The sequence below is a fragment of the Cheilinus undulatus genome, linkage group 17, assembly GCF_018320785.1.
Source record: "Cheilinus undulatus linkage group 17, ASM1832078v1, whole genome shotgun sequence".
Classification (NCBI taxonomy): domain Eukaryota; kingdom Metazoa; phylum Chordata; class Actinopteri; order Labriformes; family Labridae; genus Cheilinus; species Cheilinus undulatus.
The window spans coordinates 22,137,335-22,163,342 of record NC_054881.1 but is presented as its reverse complement, the minus strand read 5'-3'; the positions used below and the strand labels follow the sequence as shown (position 1 = coordinate 22,163,342).

The window sequence follows — 26,008 nt, the reverse complement described above, 5'->3', positions numbered from 1 at the left end:
ATGGCCCACTTAGAGTTACTTCTCGTGTTTTGTGGAAAAGTCATTTTCCAAAGAGGTCGGGTCTTTTTTCCATCAGAACTTTCTCAGCTTCCTTATGTTCTTTGAATATGAAAGTCTCCTCGTTAATGGTCACAATGAGTCGGGCAGGATACAAAAAGCCATGCCTTATGTTCCCTCGGCGCAGTGTGCCGCGGAGCTCTCTGTATGAATCTCGTTGGCGTTGTATCTCCATCGGTAAATCCTGGAAGACGCGAAGATCATGTCCATCCCATGTCAACTTGCCTTTAGCAGCCACAAGAGTCTTCATCACCTCGTTTCTGTCGCTCCATCGGAGGAAGCGTATGATGATGTGCCGGGGAGGGCGCCCCGGGTCCGGGCTGGGGCGCAGAGCGCGATGGGCACGCTCTATCTCGGGTGCGGGGGTTGTGTCATTCCGCTTCAGTACATGTCGGAGAATGTTATCTAGTGGTAGGAGCATGCTGCCGGCTTCTAAACCCTCGGGGAGACCGGTTAATATTACATTATTTCTCTGATTCCTGGCTTCCAGATCCAGCACCTTTTCTTGAAGAATCTTGACATTTTTAGACAGGTCCCCAATTGCCTTCCCCTGGGAACTGGCTTGATCCTCCACAGAACTGATACGCTTTTCCGCGTTATTAATTCTTTGAGAGCCTTGGAGTCTTTTTTCAACTGAACAATAGCCTTATCCAGGTTGTCAAATCTTGCAGTGCAGGTCTCCTTGACATTTTTTAATTTCAGCAAGTAAAAGACGAGCCCAATTAGGAACGTCTTCCTCTTCACCAAACATTTCAGCCGCGTGGCCACTGTCTTTCTTTGCTGTAGCTCTGGTCAAAGGACCACTGCCAGGCATTTAAGCACACACACCGTTTAATATTCTGATGTAGCCAACTGCGCGTTAACTTTTATGGATTTTAAGTTTTGCTCAAAGCATAATTTTAAGTCAGATAACCACATGCGCCTGACTGCTGCTCCCTTCAGCTCACCGGCGTCATCACGTGATATCTCCTTAAAACAGACTAACTAGACAGACTACTCAAGTTAGTTTGTAGTTAGGATCAGCATCCACAAGAACTGTGTAGATTCAACGTTGGACTGTGAAGAACACACAGAAATAAATAAATGAATCCCTAGGGGGTCTGGGGGTCTTCCCCTAGAACATTTTCAATTAAGTAGATGCCATTTCCTGTCCTCTAGTGCATTTTAACACCATAATAGCACCAGATAATCCAAACTGGTTCTGTGAGATATAGTTCTGGCTCAATATCAGAAAAGGGCCCAACATAAAAGTCATTGCAACAGTATTGTTTCATAGTATTTCTTGGTCCTAATGGTGTTCTGGAGTTTAGTGTGTTTTCTTCACCCAAGAGAGCAGTTGTGTTTTGTCAACTGGGAGGGCACTTAAGCACACATTTGTACCAGCCAAGAGGGCAGTTTATCATGTTTTAACCAGCCAAGTGGGCAATTAAGTGTTTTTTTTTTCACCCAAGAGGGCAGTTTAGTGTGTTTTGCCAATGAGGAGGGTACTTAAGCCTTTTTTGCTACCCAAGTGGGCAGTTTATCATGTTTTAACCAGCCAAAGGGGCAGTTTAGTGTATTTTGCCAACCAGGAGGGCACTTTAGCACAAATTTTGGCTCCAAAGTGGGCACTTTAGCACGCGTTTTGGCTCTTGAGGGCACTTTGGCATGTGTTTTGGCTCCCAAGAGGGCACTTTAGAGTGCGTTTTGCCTCCCAAGAGGGCAATTTAACACACGTTTTGCCTCCAAAGAGGACACTTTAACATGCATTTTGGCTCCCAAGAGGGCACAGGTTTTTCAACAATTGGGTCCCGAGGGGGGTGACTGCCCCCCCTGCCCCCCACCTGTGCACACCACTGTGTGAGATTGTACAAAGGCCCTCTCCACCACTAGTTATTACAGTGTGTATACTAATAGGCACAGACAACTTCTCTTTAACTTTATAATAGATTAGTATTTGATTAACTGAAATATCGGCAATGGCATTGCTCTTGTTGTATGGGACCTGAGTTAATTAGCATCAATTTGGCGGTAAGGAATCACTCAGAGCAAAGATGAGGTTCCAAGTTAAAGAGTTTTATTTACAAGCTGTCAACTGGTGTTTCTGTATTTCACAAAAGGGAAAATGTAAAAACATACTTGAATAATTGATTGTCTTCAAATAACAACATAATGCTCAATAACGCTTAACTAAGTCATCAGGATCTACACAGATTTAAAGCTTGCAGTTAGCAAAAAAATTACCTAATTAAACAACCAAAATTGGCTACAGTATATTTCATAGATTGAATAATATCAGACAAACTCACTTTTAACGCACTTGACAGCCACAGTGTAAATACCTATTTTCAGGAGCAGAGCAAACTAAACAATGGGCTCAGGAGTCCTATATAGATTTCTAGATAGGTGAATACACCTATGACTGATTGCTGCAGCCTGCACAGGTATGTCTGCGGATCCTCAGACGAGTCACAGCAGACATGAAGGACCTTATCATTAATATTTCTCTGAAATATAATGGAGTTAAGAAATTAAAACAAAAAAAACAGCCAAAATGGTCCGAGTGCTTTAAATGTGCAGGTTCGTGGAGTACTGTGCTTTGGCTTTACTTGACTAAATGCTATGAATAATGTCTTCGTGTTGTCTGTAGGATTTTGCATTTTTGGGAACACTTAAAATGTTGGAGGGGATTGAAATACCTCCGTGTCAAATACTAAGGACAGATGATGAATAGTGCTCTCCTGCTCCTCCCTCTTCATCATCATCACACACAGTAAACTCATAGGTTCACATGAGGAGACCTAAAACTGAGGAGGAAACAGGGGGACAGTCAGGGTGGTAGCACACTGATAGTAGCGTTTTTTTAACTAAACCAAACGTAATGTCAGGCAAAAAGCATAACGAGTTCGTTAACAGTAAACGACATGACAGTGAGACATAGTTCAGAAAAACATGTGAGAACAGACGGGAGCGCTGAAGGTAGGCTACTTCCGTTGGCAGCTAACATTAATGTATCTTCTCTGGATTAGCTAGCTAACTGTGTGGGGCGTTCAAAGACCAACCGTGCGAGCTGTGTTGATTTTCGGAAAGTCAAGTATCCACTGCACCCCGGAGGACAACAGGCACGGTAAGGTGTGTGCTTGTCTGGGTGAGTGCGTGTGTTCGTGGCGTTATGTCACAAGTTACGTATGGGTTGGTGGGTACAATTAAGGCGAACGGCAAAATAGCTGGTGTGATAAGTAACGGACTTCCTAAAGTAGCCTACATTTTTTCTCAAGGAAACTACGCAAAAGTTAGATAACAAAATAGTTATTTAAGTGGCTAAAAGTGGTACTTAAAGTGTTAAACAAAGGAAGAAAAAAAGTTTAATAACTAGCTTGACGCAGAATTGTGATATAATATGTCTCTGTAAGTTTATAGTTGTACAGCTACTACATAGAAACCTGAAGCTGTTGTTATAACGGTACAACAGTGGCGCAGTCGTTTCTGTGACACTTGTCATTAAGAGCCACGCCACTGTGAGTCAGTGAGGTATGGTTAAAGTCCAGGGGCGGGAAGTACTTCTAAAAAGCAGTAATTTTACTTTTACTTAAGAATGTTTTGTGGAAGTAGCAAGATAAGTTAACCCTTTATTAGTATTCCCCTTGGGGGCAATTTAGTTAGTACAGCTCAATAGGAGAGGATGAAGTAATCAGCAATATATTTTAAAAAGGTAAGGAGAGAATGTGCAAACATTAGGCTACTTAAAAAAAGACATAACGATAGTATTATTTACGTATCATTTCAATGGCATTGTATATTGTACCTTACTACATTTTCAAAAGCATCAAGTAATAAGCAAAAGTCAACACTGACAGTCAAAACAAGGAGGTCCAGCATGAAACTGGCTGGTCAGTAACATAAAAAAAGATTCTGCATTTCATCCCAAATCAGCTGTTGCACTTTATTTTAGGTTAAATGGCACCCAATAACCCATTTAGAGATTCATATTCACTTGTTTTTATTGCACATTAAGGAAAAATCATATATCATCACCTTCCTTGGGTATCAAAAGCAGCAACTCAATACTATGAGTAAACTTTGATATACTTTTTACTTTTACTTGAGTAGATTTATAGACCAGTACTTCCACTTCTACTTGAGTACATTTTAACAAAAAAACTTTTATATGAGTATGATAGTCTTGTAGTCTTAATCTAAGCTTTATCATGGCTGTTACCATACAAAGCAGGTCAAAACCTTACCCTTTTTCATACTATATACGCAGAAACTAATCCACCAATGAGAAACACTTTGCAACACTGACAAGGAAAACTTCCCTAGGTAGAAACCTTAAACTAAATTCAACTTAAAGGTGTATAGCCATAATCCTCCAGGTTCATCTGATATTGAAGCAGTGGTGGACTCACGATGTTTGAGGGGCAGGGGAAAAAATAATAAATGGGCAGCTGCTGTATGCTGTGGTGACGGAGGGCACATTTAAAAAAAGTTTGCCCCATTTGGAGGGTACATTGTCAATTTTTTTTATGCTTAAAGGAGACCCCAGAGGGCCCTTGGTCATATTTTTCCCACACAGAGGACACAGAATAGGGCACTTTTTAAAAAGTTTGCCCACAAAGGAGGCACTGAAGAGGACTCTTTTTAAATTTAGCCACTCAGAGTGCTCCAAATAGGGCACATTGTCAATTTTGCCCACAAAGGGGGTACTCTGTCAGATTTTGCCTACTCAGAGGGCACCAAATATGGCAATTGGCCTTGTTTTGCCCACTTGGAGGGGACCAAAGTGGGCAATTTGTTAAATATTCTCCACTCAAAAGCTACCCAAGAGGGCACATTGTCAAATGTGGTCTGCAGAGGACACCAGAGGACACTGTAAAATTATGCCCACCAAGGGGGTACCAAAGAGGGTAACTTGTCAAATTTTGTGCACTTTTTGGGGACCCAAAAGGGCACCTTTCACATTTTGCTGGCACTGAGGGCACTTTGTCATAGTTGGCCCACAGAGGAAACCAAAGTGGGCCCTTTGTCAGTTTGCTTACTGAGGAGGAACCTAAGAGGGCACTTTTTTTAAATGCCCACTTAGAGGGCACCAAAAAGGGTACTTTATCATGTTTCTCTTCTATGGAGGCATCCAAGAGTGCCCTATAGTATTTTTTTCAAACATTAGGGTGGTGATTGCCTGCTCTGAGTCACCCAGTGTAGCTGGTGGCTTATTTAAATTTTCAAGTTAAGGGAAGAGAATGTCAAGAGGTCAAGAGAGAAAATGGTGGAACTGGTTTAATCTTGAGACCAGTACAAGAAATACATTACTGCTGAAAAAGCAGGTAATGGTATTGGTATTGGTGAGTGCACATGTTTATGCAACAATCAGATGCGGTTTAGTTTAACTTTATAATGTACTTCATTAAGCTAAGCTATGTGTTAGTGTTTTAAACCTGGATATCAGTTCTTCTTCACTGCTTGTAAACACTGCACACATGAACCACTGTTTTGTGAGGGGTTGTCAGCCAGTGGCAGGCTCTTCCATCATCACATCATGCTGTGTCAAACTGCACATGCTTAAATGTGCAGATCATTATAGAGGATAGTACACAATGGAGAGAGAGAGAGAGAGAGACTGTGATGTGGCCCTCCATGTCATTATTAGTGTAATAATATCAGTAAACCTCACAACACTTAGTAGGAAAAACAACTTTACAGCCATGGACAAAAGTCCATGGTTTTGCCATAATTTTACACAAAACTCAAAAATGAGATGAAGCGCTATGGCAGGAGACAGAGGAGACCCCCACTACTGACAAAGAGACATAAAAAAGCCAGACTGGAGTTTGCATAAATTTACCTGAGTAAGCCACAATCCTTCTGGGAGAACATTTTGTGGACAGATGAGACTAAGGGTGCACTTACACTCGGCCATCCGTACCGTGCCATATTCTAATCGTGCTAAAGCCCATTTGACCCCCTCCCCTGTCCCCCCTTTGGCCCGCACTCACACTGCTCAACTCATCCAGGCCTGGGCACGGATACGTCGATGTCATCACAGCATCCACCATTGATGAATTTATAGTGTTGATGACTCAGTATGCATAAGTGTTGTTTTTAGGCTGTAAAATAGCAACACATTTATACGATATCTGATTTGACACCGGAGTTATTTCACCTGACCTAGGATCAGTAGAAACATGATCTATATAGAGCCCAGTGAGGAGAGAGAGAGAAAGCGGTTCATAGCGAAGAATTATCGCTCACAGCATATAATCTGGAGCCTGATCAGAGTTCCAGACACTTCTGCTGAACAAAACCCTGACTTTGTAACTCGTATGAGCCCCTACAGTCATTCCTCTCTGTGTCCGTGTACAATCTGAATCCCCCTGACATTCCTTTATGCGCTATGAACTGTGGCACCTCTTAGCGGAATTCTGGATGCCTGCTGCACCGTGACGAGAGCGATTTTGAACCCTCTGATGAGAGCTGGAGGTGAAAACACCTAAGGATTAATAAACAATGTTTCGTTCAAACGTCAGCGATCAAGATCACAATTTCACTTCTTGATGACATGAAATAGAATTAGAGGTAAGTTAATTCAGTGGATGATAGTTTGGCATTATAATTTTATAATCAGAGAGGTTAAATCAGCCATGAGATTAACCCCGGCACACACTTGTCCGCATATTTGGCACTCCCCTTACGCATGGAGGATGAAAGGTGTGTGTTATCCTGTGAGCTGCTGTTTGTGACTCAATCAAGGGAAGAAGCTTTATTTCCGAAACCAAAAATCCTCTCACAGTCATTAAAGCCTGACTTTGCCAGAAACTGGGCAGAAATGTGGACTGGACTGGGATGCTGCTGTCTCTAGCATGCGGCTGTGTGTGCTCTCTGCGCTCTCAAGTGGGTCCTCTTGTTATTACTTCATGTTACGTCAAATTCCCGCGCTTGTGCTCCTACATTAGCATCCATGCCGTGCCTAGGCCCACCTCATCCTTCTGTGGCCGCGAAGCGTGCCGCGCCAAAGCATGAAACGATTGCACTCACACTGGTCAAACATACCGGACTTTAGGCTGAAACAGGCCCAGGCACAGTACGGATGGCCCAGTGTGAGTGCGCCCTAAGGTAGAGCTTTTTGGAAAAGCACATCATTGTACTGTTTACAGAAAACGGAATGAGACCTACAAAGAAAAGAACACAGTACCTACAGTCAAACATGGTGGAGTTTCAAAGATGTTTTGGGGTTATTTTGTTGCCTCTGGCACTGGATACCCTGACTGTGTGCAAGGAATCATGAAATCTGGAGACCATCAAAAGATTTTGGGCCCCAATGTAGGGCCTAGTGTCAGAAAGCTGGGTCTGCGTCAGAGGTCATGGGTGTTCCAGCAGGACAGTGACCCAAAACTTACCTAAAAAAAGCACCAAGAAATGGTTGGAGACAAAGAGCTGGAGAGTTCTGAAGTGGCCAGCAATGAGTCTGGATCTAAACCCCACTGAACACCTATGGAGAGATCTTAAAATTGCTGTTGCAAGAAGGCACCCTTCAAATCTGAGAGACCTGGAGCAGTTTGCAAAAGAAGAGTGGTCCAAAATTCCAGTTGAGAGGTGTAAGAAGCTGTTGATGGTTATAGGAAGAAATTGGTTTCAATTATTTTTTTCCAAGGGTGGGCAACCAAATATTGAGTTAAGGGTCCCAACAATTGTGTCTGGCCGATTTTTGAGTTTTGTGTAAAATTATGTAAATTTTGGCTTTTTCTTCTGCTTTTTTGTGTTGTTCCAATGCACATAAAGGAAATGAATGTGTGTATACCAAAAACATTTGTAATTGCAACAATTTCTGGGAGAAATTGTGTATTTTCTGGAAAAATTCCAGGGTTGCAAATACTTTCGTCCATGACTGTAGGTGTCACAGAGAGGATGTACTTTACCATTTTACTTGTTGGGCTATGTTCTGAGTTCACTGTAGGGCTAAAATAATGGCCCAGAAAGTTTATAACTGTATCGGATCTGTGCTTGGTATCAACCAATAGCCAACACTGTGGTATCAGTATTGGGAAGGGAAAATGGTATCGGAATATCTCTACAAAAACTTATTGGTATGTGGGACAATGTTGAATCCTTTAAGTTATGAGAAGAGAAAGATCCAATCAGGTTGACTCCTTTGGAGAATATTTTTTTGTATTTGCCTTTATCAGGTAGGACAGCTGAAGAGATACAGCAACCAAACTTGCCAGAATCTGGATTAGAGCCTGCGGATAGTGCGTCAAGGACTGTCGCCTCTGTATGGCTGCCTGTGCTAACAACTGTGCTAAACCAGCATCTCACTGCACACTTACATGCACAGTTAGTCAAGCTACAATTACACCTTTATTGAGGCCATCAGATGGGGCTACTGTCCTGGTCCTTGGATGCACACGCTAAAAGAAACTCAATTTAATGACAGGAGCATGTCTGCCCCTGCTAGAGTAGGTGGTGGTATGCCACATGTGTGGAAAAGATATTAATGTGTGGGACATTGTTGAAACCCTCCAGTTTCACCAAGAGAAAAGTGGTAAATTTCTTTGTTTCAGGGGAGAGACTTGCACTGCAGACAATGATCCAACATAAATTTCATGAATCCTGCACAAACACTGGACAAGAGCCTTATGTCCTGCACTGTCAACATCAAGAAAGGGAAGAAAACCTCCAAGGTTTTAACTTGTCTCAACAAGGGGTTTTTAAATAAACATTTATATATTAGAATCTGTTTAATTTAGTAGTAAGAAGAGAGTCATGGCCCAGATATTCAACAGTTATAAATCTGTCAGTCTTTTTTTGTGGTTAGACAATAGTTAAACAATAGAGGTGCTGTTTATCCATTTTAATGTTGAACACATAGATGATAACTGTCTACAAAGACAGGTTCCCTGTAAGGGATTTCTTGATTATTCAGGTCTAGCAGTAATCCAGCCTAGGTGTGGCAGGTGAAATTGAACTGAGCTTTCCAAAATCTGTTTAGTCATAGTTATATCATGACTTTGAAAGGGGGCAGTTACTTTTTCACATAGAGCCAGGAAGGTTTGGATGGCTTTAAGTATGAAAAAATGCAAAAAATAAGAAATAAGGAAGGGAAAAATACTGTTTTTTTATGACAGCTGCTTGCAATACATATTAGGGGATGAATTTTTAATCGTGTAAGGTCTTGTGCAGTGCTTGATAGAGGTAGCCGCACACTCTGTAGATAAGCACACAGGCCAGGGCTCATTTGTAAGCTTCAAAATCCAAACTTTCAGAGATGTTGACTAAGCTTAATTGTCCATCTGTTGTAAGGGTTGACTGAGTCTGGTCGATTATCCAGCTGATTTTAGGCATTTAGGTGATTGTCTGTATCTGCGTGATAAAATGTATGAATTTTAAAGTGGGATATTTTGGCTCTCCTTCAAGGTGTCTTCCCCTCTTTTTTCCCTCTCCAAAGTCTCAATCTAAGTCAGTCAATTTTAATAAATCAACCCCAGTTTTATAAAGCAAATACATAACTGCATCTCAGTCATTACAGTTTTAAAAAATCATATACAGCTCAGTGGTCAGATCAAAAGTCATCTGTACCCTGTGTTATTTACCTTTTTTAGTTTGCCTTAAGTTATCTGTAAGTCCATAACAATTTCCTTTTTTTGTGGTGAAGTTTATTTCATAATCTTTAATCTATCTGAAGTTCCTTATTTTCTTTCTAAGGCCTGTGTCCTAACAGGAAGTCACTTACCCTTAGTATGAGACTACAAAAATCCAAAGTGAAACAAAAGCTGTTTTTAACGCAAAACAGTGGAATTTCAAGAAAAGGGAGGTTCATGAAGATAAGTATTGAAATTCTGAGACTAATCAGGATTTAAAGTTATACTCTGGCATCCGTAATAATTACATAATTTAGATTTTAAATGCAAGACTTTCACTTGCATTGATGTATTTTTACATGGTAGTATTGCAGTTTCCTCCATAGAGACAGTACTTAGGTGGGCCACCCAGGTATACTGTATTTACAGCATACCAAGCTTATTTGCAGGGCATTTGTTCTTTTTAAATTTCCATCACCTGCACATGTAATAGACATCCATTACCACATCCTTCCTGTACCTCCTGTTTCAACATTTTTCTCCTTACTCATGCTTCTTTTATCATCCTGTACCCCTGCAGTCAGTGATAATAGTTGTGGTTTGGTACCTCACCAATAATAAGCCTTTGTTCTTTCAGCTCACCTACTATGATTACAGACAGGTGAAAATTTCATTTGGGTGTTATTACACAACTAACTGGTGTTGAATACTGTCAAAAGAGCAGAAACAGAATAAAGAAACTGACATGAAGGCAGGCCTGCAAACTTAATTAGTAGACAAATACATCAAGTACAAAATAACTTCTACTGCAGGGTAAATGTAAACTGCTTTCTTTAAAGTCCCTTGTCTTCAACGATGTTTATGGGTCTGCAGTCTTTACCTTTAACTTATTTTCTTTTCAATACATATTAAGATCCTTTTTTAATGGTCAGGTTCATGTCATCATCTTCAATCTACCTATAAATCAGGTAACTTGACAGGCCGTATGGATTTGTTTCACACATCCATCTGGAAAACCTCCCGTTTCAGCCCTGCTCAGAACCAGCTATTGCTGTGTCTGTGACTTTAAATGTTACTGAGCTGTCTGACTCTGACCACGCCCCTCTCAGGCATGACATCATGAGGGGAAAATCTAAGAACGGCTTGTTTTAATAATGATAATAATGATAACTTTATTTACATAATACTTTTAAAAACAAGGGTTTACAAAGTGCTTTGACAGGCAGAAAAACAGAGCAGGAGAATCCAACAAGAGACGACAGCACATGTTAACACAAGAGAACACTCAAGGTAAGAGAACCTAAACAAGATCAAACCCCAGGCTACATGTTCAACCCGAACAACATTATCACTAGTTATTACTATTATTACTAGTTTAAGCACACATTTTCTGAAAGGTGGAGAAAGGGGTTGGGGGGGTGGGGGGTTCTGATTCTTGGGGGGATTGTAAACAGGCCAGGGGCGTATGTTTTTGTAAGAAAAGCCTGAAAAAGTGATTAATGCATAATATGTCCCCTTTAAAAGGCATAAAATCCCCATAGACATCAATCTAATAAGACACCTTAAAGACTTTAAGTATAATGATGCACTAATAACAGATATTCTGAGATGAATGAAGATTAAAAATGGTTATCATTTGACAGCCCTAGTAATAAGTAATGATGTAGCCATGCTTTGTTTAATGACAGGTGTTTGCTCTATCACACACAAAAAAAAAGAGTTTAAAATTCCAATGACTAAATATCTGGTTTTTTATTGTAAATGCATATCAGTTTCAAATTTTGCCTTGGAAAACATTATCAGTCAACCCCTTGTCTGTAGGCTGGGTTTCTGGTGCTGTTAACAAACACTAATCCTGTTTGGGCTTGTAGAGGTCCAGAAAAGGCCACTCTTTAAATTGTGTTTGTGAAAACTATACCACTTTGAAGTTCAGACTTACTGCAATGCTGTTTTTCCTGTCATGTTTTGCCAAGTAAATTTAATAAACAAATGATGGACCGTGCATTTAGTTTGATAGTGGTGCTATAATGCTGAACACAATGATAGTAAACTGTCCAAGCCAGGTTAGCTAATTCTCTCCAGGGCTGTAAAGTCAATTTCCTGTTCAAGCTATGCAATGTTTTCTAGATTTGAATCAAGGTGAAGTGTTTTCTTTTCTAAAGTCATCCCAAAACAAAAAAAAATGCTAATATGAGATCTTAAAGTGACTGTGAAGAATGTCAAAGGGATGGCTGTGCTAAGAAACACAACTTTCATGATTAACAGGCAAACTTTTTAGTTTACTTAATGCAAATTTGACATAATGTTAATAGTATTATGTTATGTTACTGTGTTTATTTGTTGTTTAATAGGTATAAATCATCCTGATTGGTTTGCCTTTTGTTCAGACTGTATGTAGGCAGTGTTGATTCATTAAGCTACTTTCTAAAATACATACAGACTGTTGAGGTCTGTATGTATTTTGGTGGTTGAGGTCTTTCCTGGAAAAGTAAATTATTGACAGCCATGTACGGGAAAGTACTATATTCTTGCATAAGGGGTTATGTTTGATATTCTGCTAGATTTATCCAGGTCACCTCGCATACAAAGAAGCGCACTGTTAGCAGCTGTAACAGAGAGAAAATACTTGTCTGGTTTTAACTGCAAAGCTCAAAGCTACTGGCTGAACTGTGTCACATTTCTGCCAAACAATACTGGGAGTATGCACATCCTTCACCGTGTGTCTGTTCTTTTGCCAAAGTAAAAGCCAGCTGGGTCAGCTTGACAAACATGAAAAAACGCAGAGGCAGCATTAATCTGTGCCTTAGTGGAAACACTTTTTCTTACGACTTGTGAAAAATGAGGTTTTTAGGTTAGGTACAAGAGTGGTATGAAGAAGGCTGGTAGATGCCAGATTGTGTCCCAGCAGCGTGAGTGGCTGTTCTCATTGATCATCTATTTCTTACAAAGCCTTTAGGATGTCATGAGGAGAAAATTGTAAGAAAGTGGTTTATTGCTTCCACGTTGTTTGCACAGGTATGTTGAGTCTAAAAGATTTATTCACTTTTATTTTGTTTTATGTAAGTAAACACCAAGCAGTTGTCCAGTCAACTTGACATTTAGTTTATCTAAATAGAAATGAGTTTATTTAACTCAAGTTTTCATGGTTACTTTTTCAAGGCAGCAGAATTTTTTATGTAAATTAAATTTGTCTAGGCTTACACATTAATGCAGCTATTAGTAATATGTGGCAACTATAGACCGCTCTGCAAAGGGAAGTGGCCCCAAAAAGACAGTGTGTGTTTCAAGAGTTTTGTGCTGATGTCAAATCATTATTTCACAAAGTCAGTGCATTGCATGATTACATTCGTGGACACATTTTGAGGAAGTTGAATCACACGAAACAACTTCAGTGTTGCTTTTGTTTCACGGAAAGTAGCTGTGCAGAAAAGCCAAAGACATTAATCTTAATGCACAACTCTCTTACAGAGGTTTATGCTCAATGATCAAGTATAGTTTCGGTCAACTATTTAGGCAGTGAATTTGATAGATTCCTGTTTTAACCAGGGAGGAAAGATATCAGGGATGCTTTTGAAAAAGAAGACAGAGGTATATTGTAAGGCTGAACGATTTACAAAAGTAATCTAATTGTGATTTTTTTCCCCTCAACATTGTAACTGCGATGTAATATGCGATTATTCTTAGGTTCCTTATCTTTTTTAGTTTTTAATAATTTCAAGCAACAAATCATTCCATATTATATCCTACATTGAGCCAGAACACTCATCACATATTTATTGGGCTGTGGTCATGCAAATCATACGAGTATTGGAAGGTGCATGCTGGTCCTTTCTGCGTCAGTTGTTATTTCAGAATTGTGAATGAGGTTAAAAGTAATGTGTTATGCTGCAAAAGGTTTGTTATGTTGAATTTTAAGTTCATTTAGATGACCAGGAGGGTTCAATAAGGACACTGTCACCGATCAGGTTGACTAAGGCATAACATGCAGGTCCCCCCCCCCCCCAACGACCAATCGCTGGATTGATATGTGGTCGTGTTTTTTGTTTTTCTTTTGTTCGTTGAAGGCCAAGTGTTCCAAGGAAAGATAAAGATTTTGGCTGGGTGTCACCAGGGATGAAATACAAACCATGTGAATTAATGCCATGTGTGGATGAGCTTTTCAGAAATTTACGGCCCTGAACATTTCCAAGTTCAGGCAGGACCACTTTGTCAAGAAACACACATGATTTGCGGTTATGAAGTCTTTTTATTAGAAGTTATCAATTTTTGCTCTCATTGCTGTTATTTATGTTTGGCAGCAAGCAGGAAAAACACACATTCCAGTCTTTTTTGTTGTTGTAAATGTATGTGTCTCTCATAGACAGACACATACATTTTATTTGTTTTTGACCAACCTGCATCATATTTTATTTTTCCATCTTCTTCCAACTCCCTTTTGCAATCCTGTCAGAGCAAAATCTGTTTATTTAAGGTAACCACGGTACTTGCAGAGTCTATTTGAGCTGTTTAACACCATGAAACTACATCTCTCGAGTCAGGCGAAAAAATCTCTTAAAATGCTAAAACCAGTTTGGTGTTTTGATTATTTTGTTTAATCAAATCTTGATTCAGGTCCAAGCAGGTCTGATCTACCTTCAGAGACATTACACTGCTCATAGCGGAAGTAGAGCTCAGTAAGATTATGTACAGTCAGACCTCACAGTCAGTTGTGAACTGATGTTAAGAACCCAGACACAACAGCATGAGGTTTTTGACCCATCTGAAAGGGTAAACATTTGCAGGCCATGTTTGACAGAGATGAATAAACATAGACTCTTGTATCATATACTTAAAATCATGACTCTTTAGTCAAGAAACAGTGAGACACTCACCACAGATGGTTTTCTAGTAAAACCATGAGTAAGTATGACACAGATCCAAATCAGGCAACGTTACAGTTATCAGAACCTCTTTGGACTTTGATTGGAAATGTTACACAATGCAAATGATGTTGCAAACTTTCTGAAGTTGTCTTTCAGTCCTTTATGTTTGTGTTACAGGAGGTATAGCAAACAAATGTTTTGGTGATTCAGAAGGCATCAGTGAAAGCTGATAGCTTACCATCACTTAGAAAGTTTTTAAATCTTTAACAGAAATTTTACACTCTGACATGTTGTTGTATGTTGTTCTCACACTGTAATGATTATGTGAAAGTTTTATTACCAAACAGATCTCAAGGCTGTGAAAATACTTGGTACTTTGAAGATTTTTGACACCAGCTATATTAGCAAGCTAACAGGACTGTCACATCAATGCATTAATCAATAACTAATTCATAATTAAGGTCCATCATTATAGTAATTTCATTTTGAAAATTTGTGATCATCACATCCCCCTGCAGCAACAGTGATGTAATTTATGTCCATCACTGCTCCTTTTATCCTCCTTCACTTTAAAAGAACCCTCACAGACAGCTCAGTGGATGAGTCAAAAATCATCTGCACATTGTGTTATCAAACATTTTTCCTTTTTCTGCCACCATATTTTCTTTTCAATCCATAACAGACTCGGTTTTCCTTGCGTAAGTTCTTGTCATTATCTTTAATCTACATAGATATCCTTTTTTTATTCGTCAAAACAAAGGTCTTCTTCTCAAAAGGAAGTAAGTCACCCTGTGAATGAAATGAAAGGAAAACAGTTTCAAATGCAAAATAGTACAGTTTCAAAATGCGACAAAAAGGGGAGAATAATCACAATTAATAACTGAAATTCTGTGAATTGAAAAATGTAATGTGAGCAACAAGGTAATTATAGTTAACTAAAACTTACTAACTAAAACTAAAATGTAAAACTCATTTTAGTTAAGTAAAACTAAATAAAAACTAATCTTTACAAAAAAAAAAACAACAACAAATAAACTAGAACTTAATTTTTATGCTTTCAAAACAAACTGAAATAAAATCTAATGTGAGACAAAATCTCCTTAGTTTTAGTCTTTTACAGCAGCAGACTGATGGAAAAGTAAAACCAAGCCTGCAGAGAGTAAAATTTTCTAATTTGATTGAAGAGAACATTACTCAATGGTTATTTTAGGTCTTGAGTTGTATACAAACTTAAAAACTGAACAAATAACATTAGAATTAAAGGACCCTTTTGGTCTTGCCCCTGACAGGTATCCCATGCTGTGGAAAAAAACTTATAACTAACACTGAAAGTAATAAAAACTAAACCAAAATGAAGTTGTTTTTTTTTTTTTTTTCACAAAACAAACAGAAAAAAAATTGAATCAAAAAAACCAGCAGTAAAAAATGAATGAAATCTAAACTGAAAATATTAAAACAAAATGGAAATACTAAATTAAAAAAAAAAAACGAATGAAAACAATTTCAGGCTATTTTAACCTTAGTGAGCAAAGAGACTGAGAGAACGTTGTCTAAATTTCACAAATAACTGGCAACAATTAGGTACCAAAACATTGCCAATGTATTCCAGCAACTTAGTGAGCACATGTTTTTTTTACCTCCACCAAGGAGGTTATATGATCGGGTGGGTTTGTTCGTTTGTTTGTTTGTTAGCAACATAACTCAAAATGTCATGGATGGATTTTCAGGAAATTTTCAGGAAATTTCAGAAATGGCATAAGGAAGAACTGATTAGATTTTGGGACTGATCTGGATCACCGTCTGGATCCAGGAATTTTTTAAAGGATTCTGTACTATTGGGAGATAGGGCTAGTGGCGGAGGTCTGCGCTGTTACCACTTTACACCAGGAGATGGCAGACATGAGTAACTTATTCAAAGTTTCGGAGTTTATAGAGTTTGAAAGACGCACGCCCGGTCGGAGTGTAACAGAGAGAAAGACAGCGAATTGTAGAATACTCACAATGCTGGGAGGAATAGAGGAATATTCACCCTCTGCCATGACTTCCACACGTAGTGAAGCCAATGCTTTGTCTCACTGTGTTTCCACCCCACTGGGGAGGGAGTAATCGGCAAATTAGATTTTGGGAGTGATCCAGATCACTGTCTGGATCGAGGAATATTTTAAAAGGATTCTTCACTTTTGGGAGATAGGGCTAATGGCGGAGGTCTGCGCTCTCTGAGTGCTTTTTAGTTTCTCTCTTTTTTACAATTTTTGGTAATTAAAACAGACATTTAGATCAAGGATGCATTGACGCATCAGTTTACGGTTGGTATAAGCTCATATTGGCTCTCTTGCAGAAAACATCCCATTAGCAAATGATTTGGCATGAACTGATATAAGATGTAGATTTTTATCTGTTGTGTTGCATCGTTTTAATAATGGTATCTGGCTTAGGTTGAAAAATATAAATTATTTTGCATTCATGATGGTGGTGAGTGCATAAGCTGTTCAAAGAATGTGCAATGTTTATCATATGATCTGAAGCACATCATGCAACTTCTGCTGTGCCCCATGAGAACCAAAACTGTGAGCTTTCTCATTATTAATGACTAATCTGCATCATCATCAACATATCTCGCAACAACTATGTAAAAATTTGGTAATGTACAGTACATGCAAAAAAGGTACTGAATTTACCAGATCTAATTTCCTTTTCTATTAAAAACTGCAATATCCATTACAGACACATTTTTATCCAATGGCAGTGATTCCAATATTGTTCTGCCCTATTTCTGCCCCGCCCAACTCCTGATTTAAAGAGGAAGTTTTGAAATTACTTGTTGGACAAACTAATCAGCTCTGATTATCACAATTGCACCATCTCTATGCTCAATATTGTGAGCTTAGGGCGTCTACTTCTGCTCTGGTGGCATCCAAACAGGTATTGATTCTTATGAATTTCTCAAGTACTGTATCAAGAAATTGAAACATCTTATCATGATAACACCACTGCCTTTCATTTAACTCTATCATCCGTACTGTCTGAAATGTGTGGTTGGTTTCAAGAACTTCTCTGAACTTAATAGAAGTGTTGTTTTGGGTTTGATTTCAGTTGTTTGCTACCTGTCTTCTGCTGAGTTAAGAGCTGATGATATAAAGGGAAATGACTGTGATATCTGACAAGGTGATGACTCGAAATGTTGCCGGACTGCTGGTTGTCATTTTCTGACAGAATTGATCAATTGAAGTCACAGGAGAGAGTTTTGGCAGCAGGTTTTCATGAGTTTGAGTTTCTCTTGAATGTGTTTTTCCTCATTTTAAGGTGTCTTTTCTAAGCTTCATGTGTTCTGTCCAGGGGAAGGCATCTGCAGATTGTCCCTGCAGCGAGATGCTGGCAGTAGCAGGCTGCATGTTTGGGATAATGTGTGTTTTGTCTCAATCTCACAGCTGGTCTATCAGATTAAGCCTCATTTGACTGTGCTATTCTGTCTTAAAGGTGTGACGGTTGAAGCCTAAAGGTGACAGTTGTACTGTCTTTCATCTCTTCATTGGAAAACCTGTCGTTCTTTTACAATGCCTACGACTCTTTGTGAAATGGCTTCATTATGACCTTGAATAGGAGCTTTCCTGTTTTTTGATTAATGGTTTGACAAATATAAAATATCTATGAAATGCAGAAATGCCATCAAAATTTGTTCCATCCCTGCTTGACTGGCCTCTCTGATGGCATATGTTTTGACTTAACAAAGTCCAAAAAGAAAAGGGATATTAGAAGTTATTAGATGGTTTTATATCATTAGAAGTTAAAGTTTTTACATAATGTGTGATTTTTATGATGCAGGAAATTAAGTTTTATTATTAAATCATGAGACAGTGGTGAAATGTAGTGATTCCTTCACTATAAACTGTAAAAAAAAAAAAAAACAAGTCAAAGGAATAAAACACCCACTTATGCCAAACTAAGACTGTCTGTTGGTTTTGTTTTTGACTGGGAGTGTCCTGGCCTTTGCTTTGACTCATGTAAAATGATTTGGGGACTTTCGTGAGAAACTTCTATTGTCTAATATACTGCTTGTTCCAAAATTTAGGGTAAGCCATGCAGTGTTAGGCTGGCGCAACATGTCCTTGTGCAGATTAGGGAGGCTGGTTTAGTGGCCAACGTTGGAGTAAAACAGCCGTACAGAGCAAAATGTGTGTGAGCTGATAATTCTGACCTCAACTAGCAGTGAGTCACAGATAAGACACCGCAATGAACTGGTCAAACTTGCAACCGCTTTGCAAGAAGATAAATATTTTGGGTGTGTAGACACACCAACAAAAAATTTGACGTAGCATTTTTATTATTTTAACGTGCTGACCTCCCTCTTTCATATCTCAGCTGATGCATCTGTATCTTTATTCCTCCCATGCTGAGTTGTTTGAACCCACACCAAGTACAATCTGTGCTTGTTGTTACCGTTGAAGTTATACCTTATTCTGGTTGTGTCCAACATTTGCTTAAAATTTGCCTGCCTGCAAAGTTGCCTGAGAAAAAATGCTTGCCTACATTTTTTAAGCAGGAAAATTTGCATTTGGTCTGATATGCATCAAAGGAACATGACCACATTCTGTGTAGAAGAGACAGACAGTCTAATGTAATGGTTACTTTATGTAAATTGATGAGGGTTTTTCAGAGTGCTTTGCTGATCTCAGTCACTCAGATGAAACAACAAAAAACAAACCTAGACATTGCCAGTTTATCACTGTGTAAAGAAACCTGTCACTTTTGACATGCTGTGTAAATTGATTAGAAGAGTTTTGCAATCATTGTTGCATTTTGAAATAAACACAAGATACTTGTGCTCTACAGAAAGGGTACGCACTCAGCAAAGAAGTCCCCAAACCTAATTAAACACAACTGTGCCCACTGACGAGCAGCAATATTATTATTATTAATGTGAATGTTATGTTAATTCTGATCTCAGAATTAAAATTAAATTATAATAATCTCTTAAGTGTGTCCAGGGTTTTAGTTTGCATCCTACACATCTAGTCATTGTTTACAGCCAGAGTTTTCTTGTGCGCCCTCTAACGGTGTCCAGGCAAGTTTATTCATATTTCAGCTCATGATCCATTAACTATATCTATTGCCTTATTGTAGTTCAGACCGATTACCATGACACCAAATCAAATATCAAAATAATCTTCTTGAAACTTCAAGCCTCTGTAAAATAATTTCATATTGACATTTCAATGAATAATTCACTTGAATGAGTAAAAGCTTTCACACTGCTTACCAATAAAAACAACTTCTAAGTGTTTAACAGCCTCCTTTGATTGTTTTGGAATATAATGCATGCTCTGCTTTAAATCATCAGCAACAATTTGGCAACAAAAACTTGTGGTACTGAAAAGTTGATAAAACACTCAACAGCTGAGCCAAGTACAACTTTAGTGTACTGTTAGCCATTATTAATGACGCAAAATAGGAAAAACAAAGTCAATTGAAATTTAAAAGTGTCTATTTATTGAAAAAGTGCAATTAACAAGTTAGTTTGAATCGGTTAATTTGTTGATTTGATGTTGTACAGGAAACAATCAAAGCTAATATTTGTTGCAAGGTAATGCTTTAGATAACGTGCACTGAACAGTGACCTTAGCTGCTTGCTAGCTAGAGTGGTGGGACTGGAAACTTCAACAGTAGTGTTGCATCATTTGATGAACTGTGCTAATAACATGTTTAGGACTTAAAATTTGAAGTTTATGACTTTGTTTGGGACACCAAAGACTAGAGACAGTACAGATGCAGGGACTGAGTAGACAGGATGTTTGTCAGGTGGTCGGATATTGATGCATGTAAGTGTGAAATCAGTGCAGCTTGAGTTGTCTGATAAGCTCACAGAAGCAGTGTGTTCAGCTGTGAGCCTTTCATGGTCCTGATGAAATTACCTGGCTACATACTAGGAATATTCTCTTAAATATATGTATTAGCCTACCGTCTTGTACATCAGTTGTTTCAGTTGGATTGTATACAGCATGTTCTTTCATCGTTGTTTTAAAGCAGGAATTGATTTACTATTTGGTGGTATGTACTGTTTATTACTTTAAAACCAACACCAAATGATGTCTCATTAGAAAGCCTGTAATGAAAAACAGAGAAGCAGTGCTGAGCCAAATACCACAGCTGTGTATGTTTTATTAAAGTGTCTTACTTTGAAGACGTGATTCCCATATTCCCTTTGTTTATACTGTTTTATTGTGTTCTCCATTTTCAGAATGTAAAACTGGGTTTTAATTGATAACATTACATCCCTCTCTGGGATTTGGACTGTTTCTCCATTGTAAAGTAGAGGATAACCGTTTAGATAAAGATGGTAAATTAATCTTGTGAAAGATAAAGTTGTTAGGATGAGTCTTGTGCCATGTCACAAACACCAGCCAATCAAAACTCAGAAATTAACAAATCCATAGGTCAACCAGAGATGTAAGGAAACATGTCAGGGAGGAGGAAGCCTCCCTTTATCTCTCCTCTACTCTCTTGCCTGCAGGCCCAAGGAGCACTTTAGCAGTAGGCTAATCAATTCATTAGTTGAAACACATCAACATTATGAATCAAATTAAACCAAAATTCAGGGGTCTACCTTAGACTGTTTCCTTAACGAAAAAGAAACTCAGACTGTGGGAGTAGTATGCAACTCATGAACTGACTCATGAACTTCGGAGCACCTTCCATTAAAAAATAAATCAAATGTTGAAATCTGCGTTGGAATTGCTGGAAGTCCGTTAACTCACTTAACAAGCTGACCTTTGCTTACATTATGATGCATTCAATGACAGTAAGAAAAAAATGTAGCCTAAATAAAATGTCATGATGTGTTCATCAAACGTTTAAGTTTTGACTAGAAACTTGAATAAATCCAGTTGTTAGGACAAGAAATGTTTTGATTTTTTTCATCAGTGTGAACTAGATATAACAGATGGAATCATGACACTTTTAACTTTATAACTCAAGATTTACTCATCTTGTACCACCTCTGTAAAAAACAAATCAGTGACTCCAAGACTTCCATACTTAATAGCTGGACTTAATCACTTATATTAATTCTTGTTCTATTTCCTCTCCCGGCAGTTGGATGTTAATTTCAAGCATCTCATGGCCTGTATCATGCTGACAGACATGGACCCGGCCTTTTCCAGTCAAACAACCCATCACAATGGCCATCTCAACCCTGCTGCTGGACTTGAACCCAAGCAGGAAAAAGATGCTGTCTGCCTCACTGTCCACCTTTACTTTCAAGGGAAGGGTAAAGAAGGGGGCGGGGCCAGCAGTCCAGAAAGTGCTCTCACGTTTCCAGCCGGGGAGTACGTAGCAGAGGAACTGTGCATCAGAGCAGCGAAAGCATGTGGTGAGTCACAAGCAGATTTCAGTTCTGATGTCTGCCTACGCATAAAATGTAGCTTACTGATGTGATGTCTGTGTAACATTACAGCGATGAGAGGCTTTACATGGTGCTAAGCAAAGACACATGCATTAAGATATTAGAAAATCAGAAAGGACTCACTGTAAATCTAAACAGTCCAGGCTAGATAAAAATAGTAACAGAGTTTTTTTTCATTACACACAGAAACAGGAAATAAACAACATAACCAGATGAGTTTTAAGAGTTCTTGAGCATTTCTATAAGCTATATTTATTTGAGTTATACAGATTGTCAGCCAGATGGCCAGTGTAAAGAAGCCCCTAGTAGATTTTATACATCTGTTTACTTTGGATTACTAGCTACTAATCTCAGCTATGGGTTGCACCAACTATAATGAAACAATATACAGGTACATCTCAAAAAATGTTGAAAATAAAATGAAAAGTCCTTTTTTTCTGTGATTTGATCCAAGAAGTGAAACTTTCATACTGTATACTCTAACCACAATCTCAAATTATTAGAATATCACAGAACATCAGTCAAACATATTACTGCCACTATGCAATCAATCAGTCCATGGCACTGCTGGGGTGTTATGAAGCCAGGATTGCTCTGATAGCAGCCTTAAGCTCGTCTGTATTGTTGAGTCTGGTGTCAGAGATTCTCTATGTGGTTCAGGTCAGGCCAGTTGGCTGGCCTATTGAGCACAGCAATACCATGGTCAGCGAGCTAGTTTCTGGTAGTTTTGATTTCCCTGTTTGGAGTTAACATCATAGCGTGTGCATGGCTGATGCAACAGGCCACACTTGTTTCCTTGATAGCTCTACTTAATTCTGTGATTTCCATGTATTCAGCCTAACAGGAAATCATCATATCCATTGTAGCTAATCTTAATTATCTTCGGATAATAATGTTAATATTTTACTTACTTCTACACATGTTAACAGCCTGACAGAAGTAGGCATCCCCTTATGGTTTCATTTTGTGTTGAAGAAGAGATGGATCTAATGCCCACTGCATTCAAGCAGAATGCTTAAGCTAAAAGAGAAAGAAAAAAAATCTGTGATTTCCATTAACAAGTATTTTTCCTAGCTCCCTGGTGAGGCATCAGAAATGTTTTCAAATCATATGTAAACAGCTGTTTCTAAGAAAAATGGGAGTATTGTTTGTCTAAGGATTTTTTCTATTTAGATCATAGACAGGGCCATAAATGGACATATTTGAAAACGTTTTTTAAGTTTTATGCATGCTGCTATCTTTGTGGAAAGGGCTAAATAGTTTGCAGCCTTGGAAGGGCTGAGATTTGTTTTCAATCAACAGAATTTCCCAGAAAATACAAAATAGGACGTGATGTAAATAAACACACATCAAAGAATGCCCATCACACGTGGGAAAACATGTTTCTCTCTTATAAATTAACTTCATGGCCTAAAATGAAGATCTGTTTGTCATTTAATGGAAGTTCAAAGACTTAAAATTGTCTTTCCATTACAATGTTTTTCAAAGATTTGTTGTAAAACACTAGAGGATTGACAGGGTCTGATGTTTCAGAGTGATGGTGGTGGTCTTATCTAACAAAGGGAAGTATTTGGAGAATTCATTACCCTTAATTTAATCGGTTATTTATGTCACCATTCAAGATCAGCTTTTCCTCCATCTTGCTTTAGCTTTATTGTTTAAAATACTTAAAACGGTTCATGTTGCTCCTGTTGGAGGTGCATGTGAGGAGATTGTTCACTAATTAACTGATCATACAAAGGGATATTGTCTTGGACTGATGAAAAGCTGAAAGGACTACTCTACTAATGCAAGAGTGGCCTGTCAAAGCAGGCATTTAACCTTAAAGGCATTTTTGTTTGTTTTCCATCTGTGTATCTAGAGATGAGCCTGGTCTGTTTTTAACTTCATCAGCCCAAACCAGATAAACACTGACAGCCAACATCCAGTAGTTACACACAGAAGACTTGAAGGTTAAGACACTGTTTCATTTCTGTTTGATAGTCTGTTTATTTTGTGAAAACAGAAGTACTGCACTCAGACTGACTTGACGCATTCTCTTTCTAGCAAACTCAAATCAGGAAGTTATCAACTGTTGTGTCTCTGTTTTTCTCTTTGCCTCAGCTCTATCTCTCTCCAGCACGCTGGCTTGCTTCATTCCCTCTCGAGTTGATAAGGAGAAGGCCCCTCTCTTTGTCTTTTTTATCTTCTGCTTTTTTGCACTCCTTTGTTTTTGCCTTGCCCTTGCTCACTTTCAGTTTGCTTTGTTCTTTTACTGCTCCCCTAAGTTTTCATCATCCATTGTTCCTTTAACAATTAAAAAATGAAAGCATGGGAGAGACCATCATGGCTTTGGTTCAAAATCTTTTTAGGTTGTTTTGTATTTAAGCTTGATGCTGATCAAGCTTGGTTAAGCTTTATGACTTATAGTAAGATAAATTTTATATTCTTTGCTGTGAAAATACAGTCATTCACCCTGTTCATAATGAGAAAAATCATAATGAGACGTTCCAGTCCATACCACCATCGTAGCTTGACCCTGCTACTTTAACTTCACTACCCCTGTTGTGGTTTTGCAAACTTCCTTTTATACACCCTCATGCCATTGCTTAACTCTTGTGAGTTCTTCCTGTTGTGTAATGACTCTTTCTCACTGCTAAAGCCCTACTTGGCCTGAGTGATATAACGGCTTACTAAACTTGGAGACAGAATGACATTGTGGGAGACAAATTCAAAGCAGAGGAGTATGACTGTTACACGAGCAATCCTGGGCAAAACATAATGAAATGACTTAAGGCTAATATTCAAAGTGGTACGTGTGCAACGGTTTGTTTCCAAGGAAAGAAAAACGAAATAATATGAAAATGCTTCAGTTGTGCCGCTTAAAGCTCCTTTTAGGAGTTTATAAGTGGTTGGTCTGACTAAAATGAGTACTGATGACTGTAAATAACTTATTAAAGAAAACAAGCTCACTAACAAGATTTCTATGTAGTAATTTTTAACACCTTAATTCCTGCTATTGGGTAGGTGTCTGATGAAGCGGCAAAAGCCTTTTGTTGATTTTTTTCACGTTATTAAACAGAATGAAATGAAACATAATGCCTCCTAATGAGCTACACATGGAACCAAGATTAACAGTAGCAGGGTTGACTATTTCTAAATCTAAACCCCAATGCCAAAAAAGTTGGGATGTTGTCTGAAATGTGAACAAAAACAGGATACAGTGATTTGCAAATCTTATTCAACCTTTATTCGATTGGATACAACACAATGATACAATATGAAATATGTAAAAAGTATAGAATTTGATTTTTTTTGGAAATTTTTAACCACTATGATGTTTTTTTTTCCAGGACTGATATCAATTATTAGTAGTTTGTGAGACTTATAACCAATATTAAGAGTTGATATGTATTTATGATGACCAACAAAACATATTTGAATTGACAAAAGTAAAATAGTTTAATCAAGAAATTTAACATTTTTTTTTGCATATTTATTAAAAAATGAAAAGAAAATCACATGTACATAAGAATTCACTGCCTTTGAAGTGACACTCGAAATTAAGCTGAGGTGCATCCTGTTTCCACTGATCATCCTTCAGATGTTTCTACAACTTGATTGGAGTTCACCTGTGGTAAATTCAGTTGATTGGATATGATTTAGAAATGTCTATGTCTACCTGTCTATATAATGTCCCATAGTTGACAGTGTACGTCGGAGCACAAACCAAGCCATGTAGTCAAAGGAATTGTCTGTAGACCTCCAAAACAGGACTGTATCGAGGCACAGATCTGGGGAAGGGTACACAAACATTTCTGCAGCATTGAAGGCCCCAGTAAGCCCAGTGGGCTCCATCATCTGTAAATGGAAGAAGTTTGGAACCACCAGGAATCTTCCTAGAGCTGGCTGCCCGACCAATCAGGCCTGTATGGTAAAATGGCCAGATGGAAACCACTCCTCAGTAAAAAGGCACATGATGGACTCTCAGACCATAAGAAACAAAATTCTCTGGTCTGATGAAACAAGACTGAACTCTTCGGCCTGAATGCCAAGCATCATGTCAGGAGGAAACTAGGCACCGCTCATCACCTTGCCAATAACGTCCCTACAGTGAAGCATGATGGTTGCAGCACCATGCTGTGGGGATGTTTTTCGTC

The 26,008-nt window shown here is 38.5% G+C and overlaps 1 protein-coding gene across 1 annotated transcript in view; it reads left to right on the top strand.

The window, feature by feature from the left end:
• Positions 1-2,819: 2,819 nt before the first annotated feature.
• The window catches only part of jak2a (Janus kinase 2a), a 53,300-nt gene continuing 30,111 nt past the window's right edge, over positions 2,820-26,008 (top strand). The window contains exons 1-2 of the mRNA XM_041810078.1: positions 2,820-3,163; positions 21,560-21,836. Coding sequence (XP_041666012.1) covers positions 21,584-21,836 — 253 coding nt within the window. The 5' untranslated portion in view covers positions 2,820-3,163; positions 21,560-21,583. The remainder of the gene's footprint in view (positions 3,164-21,559; positions 21,837-26,008) is intronic.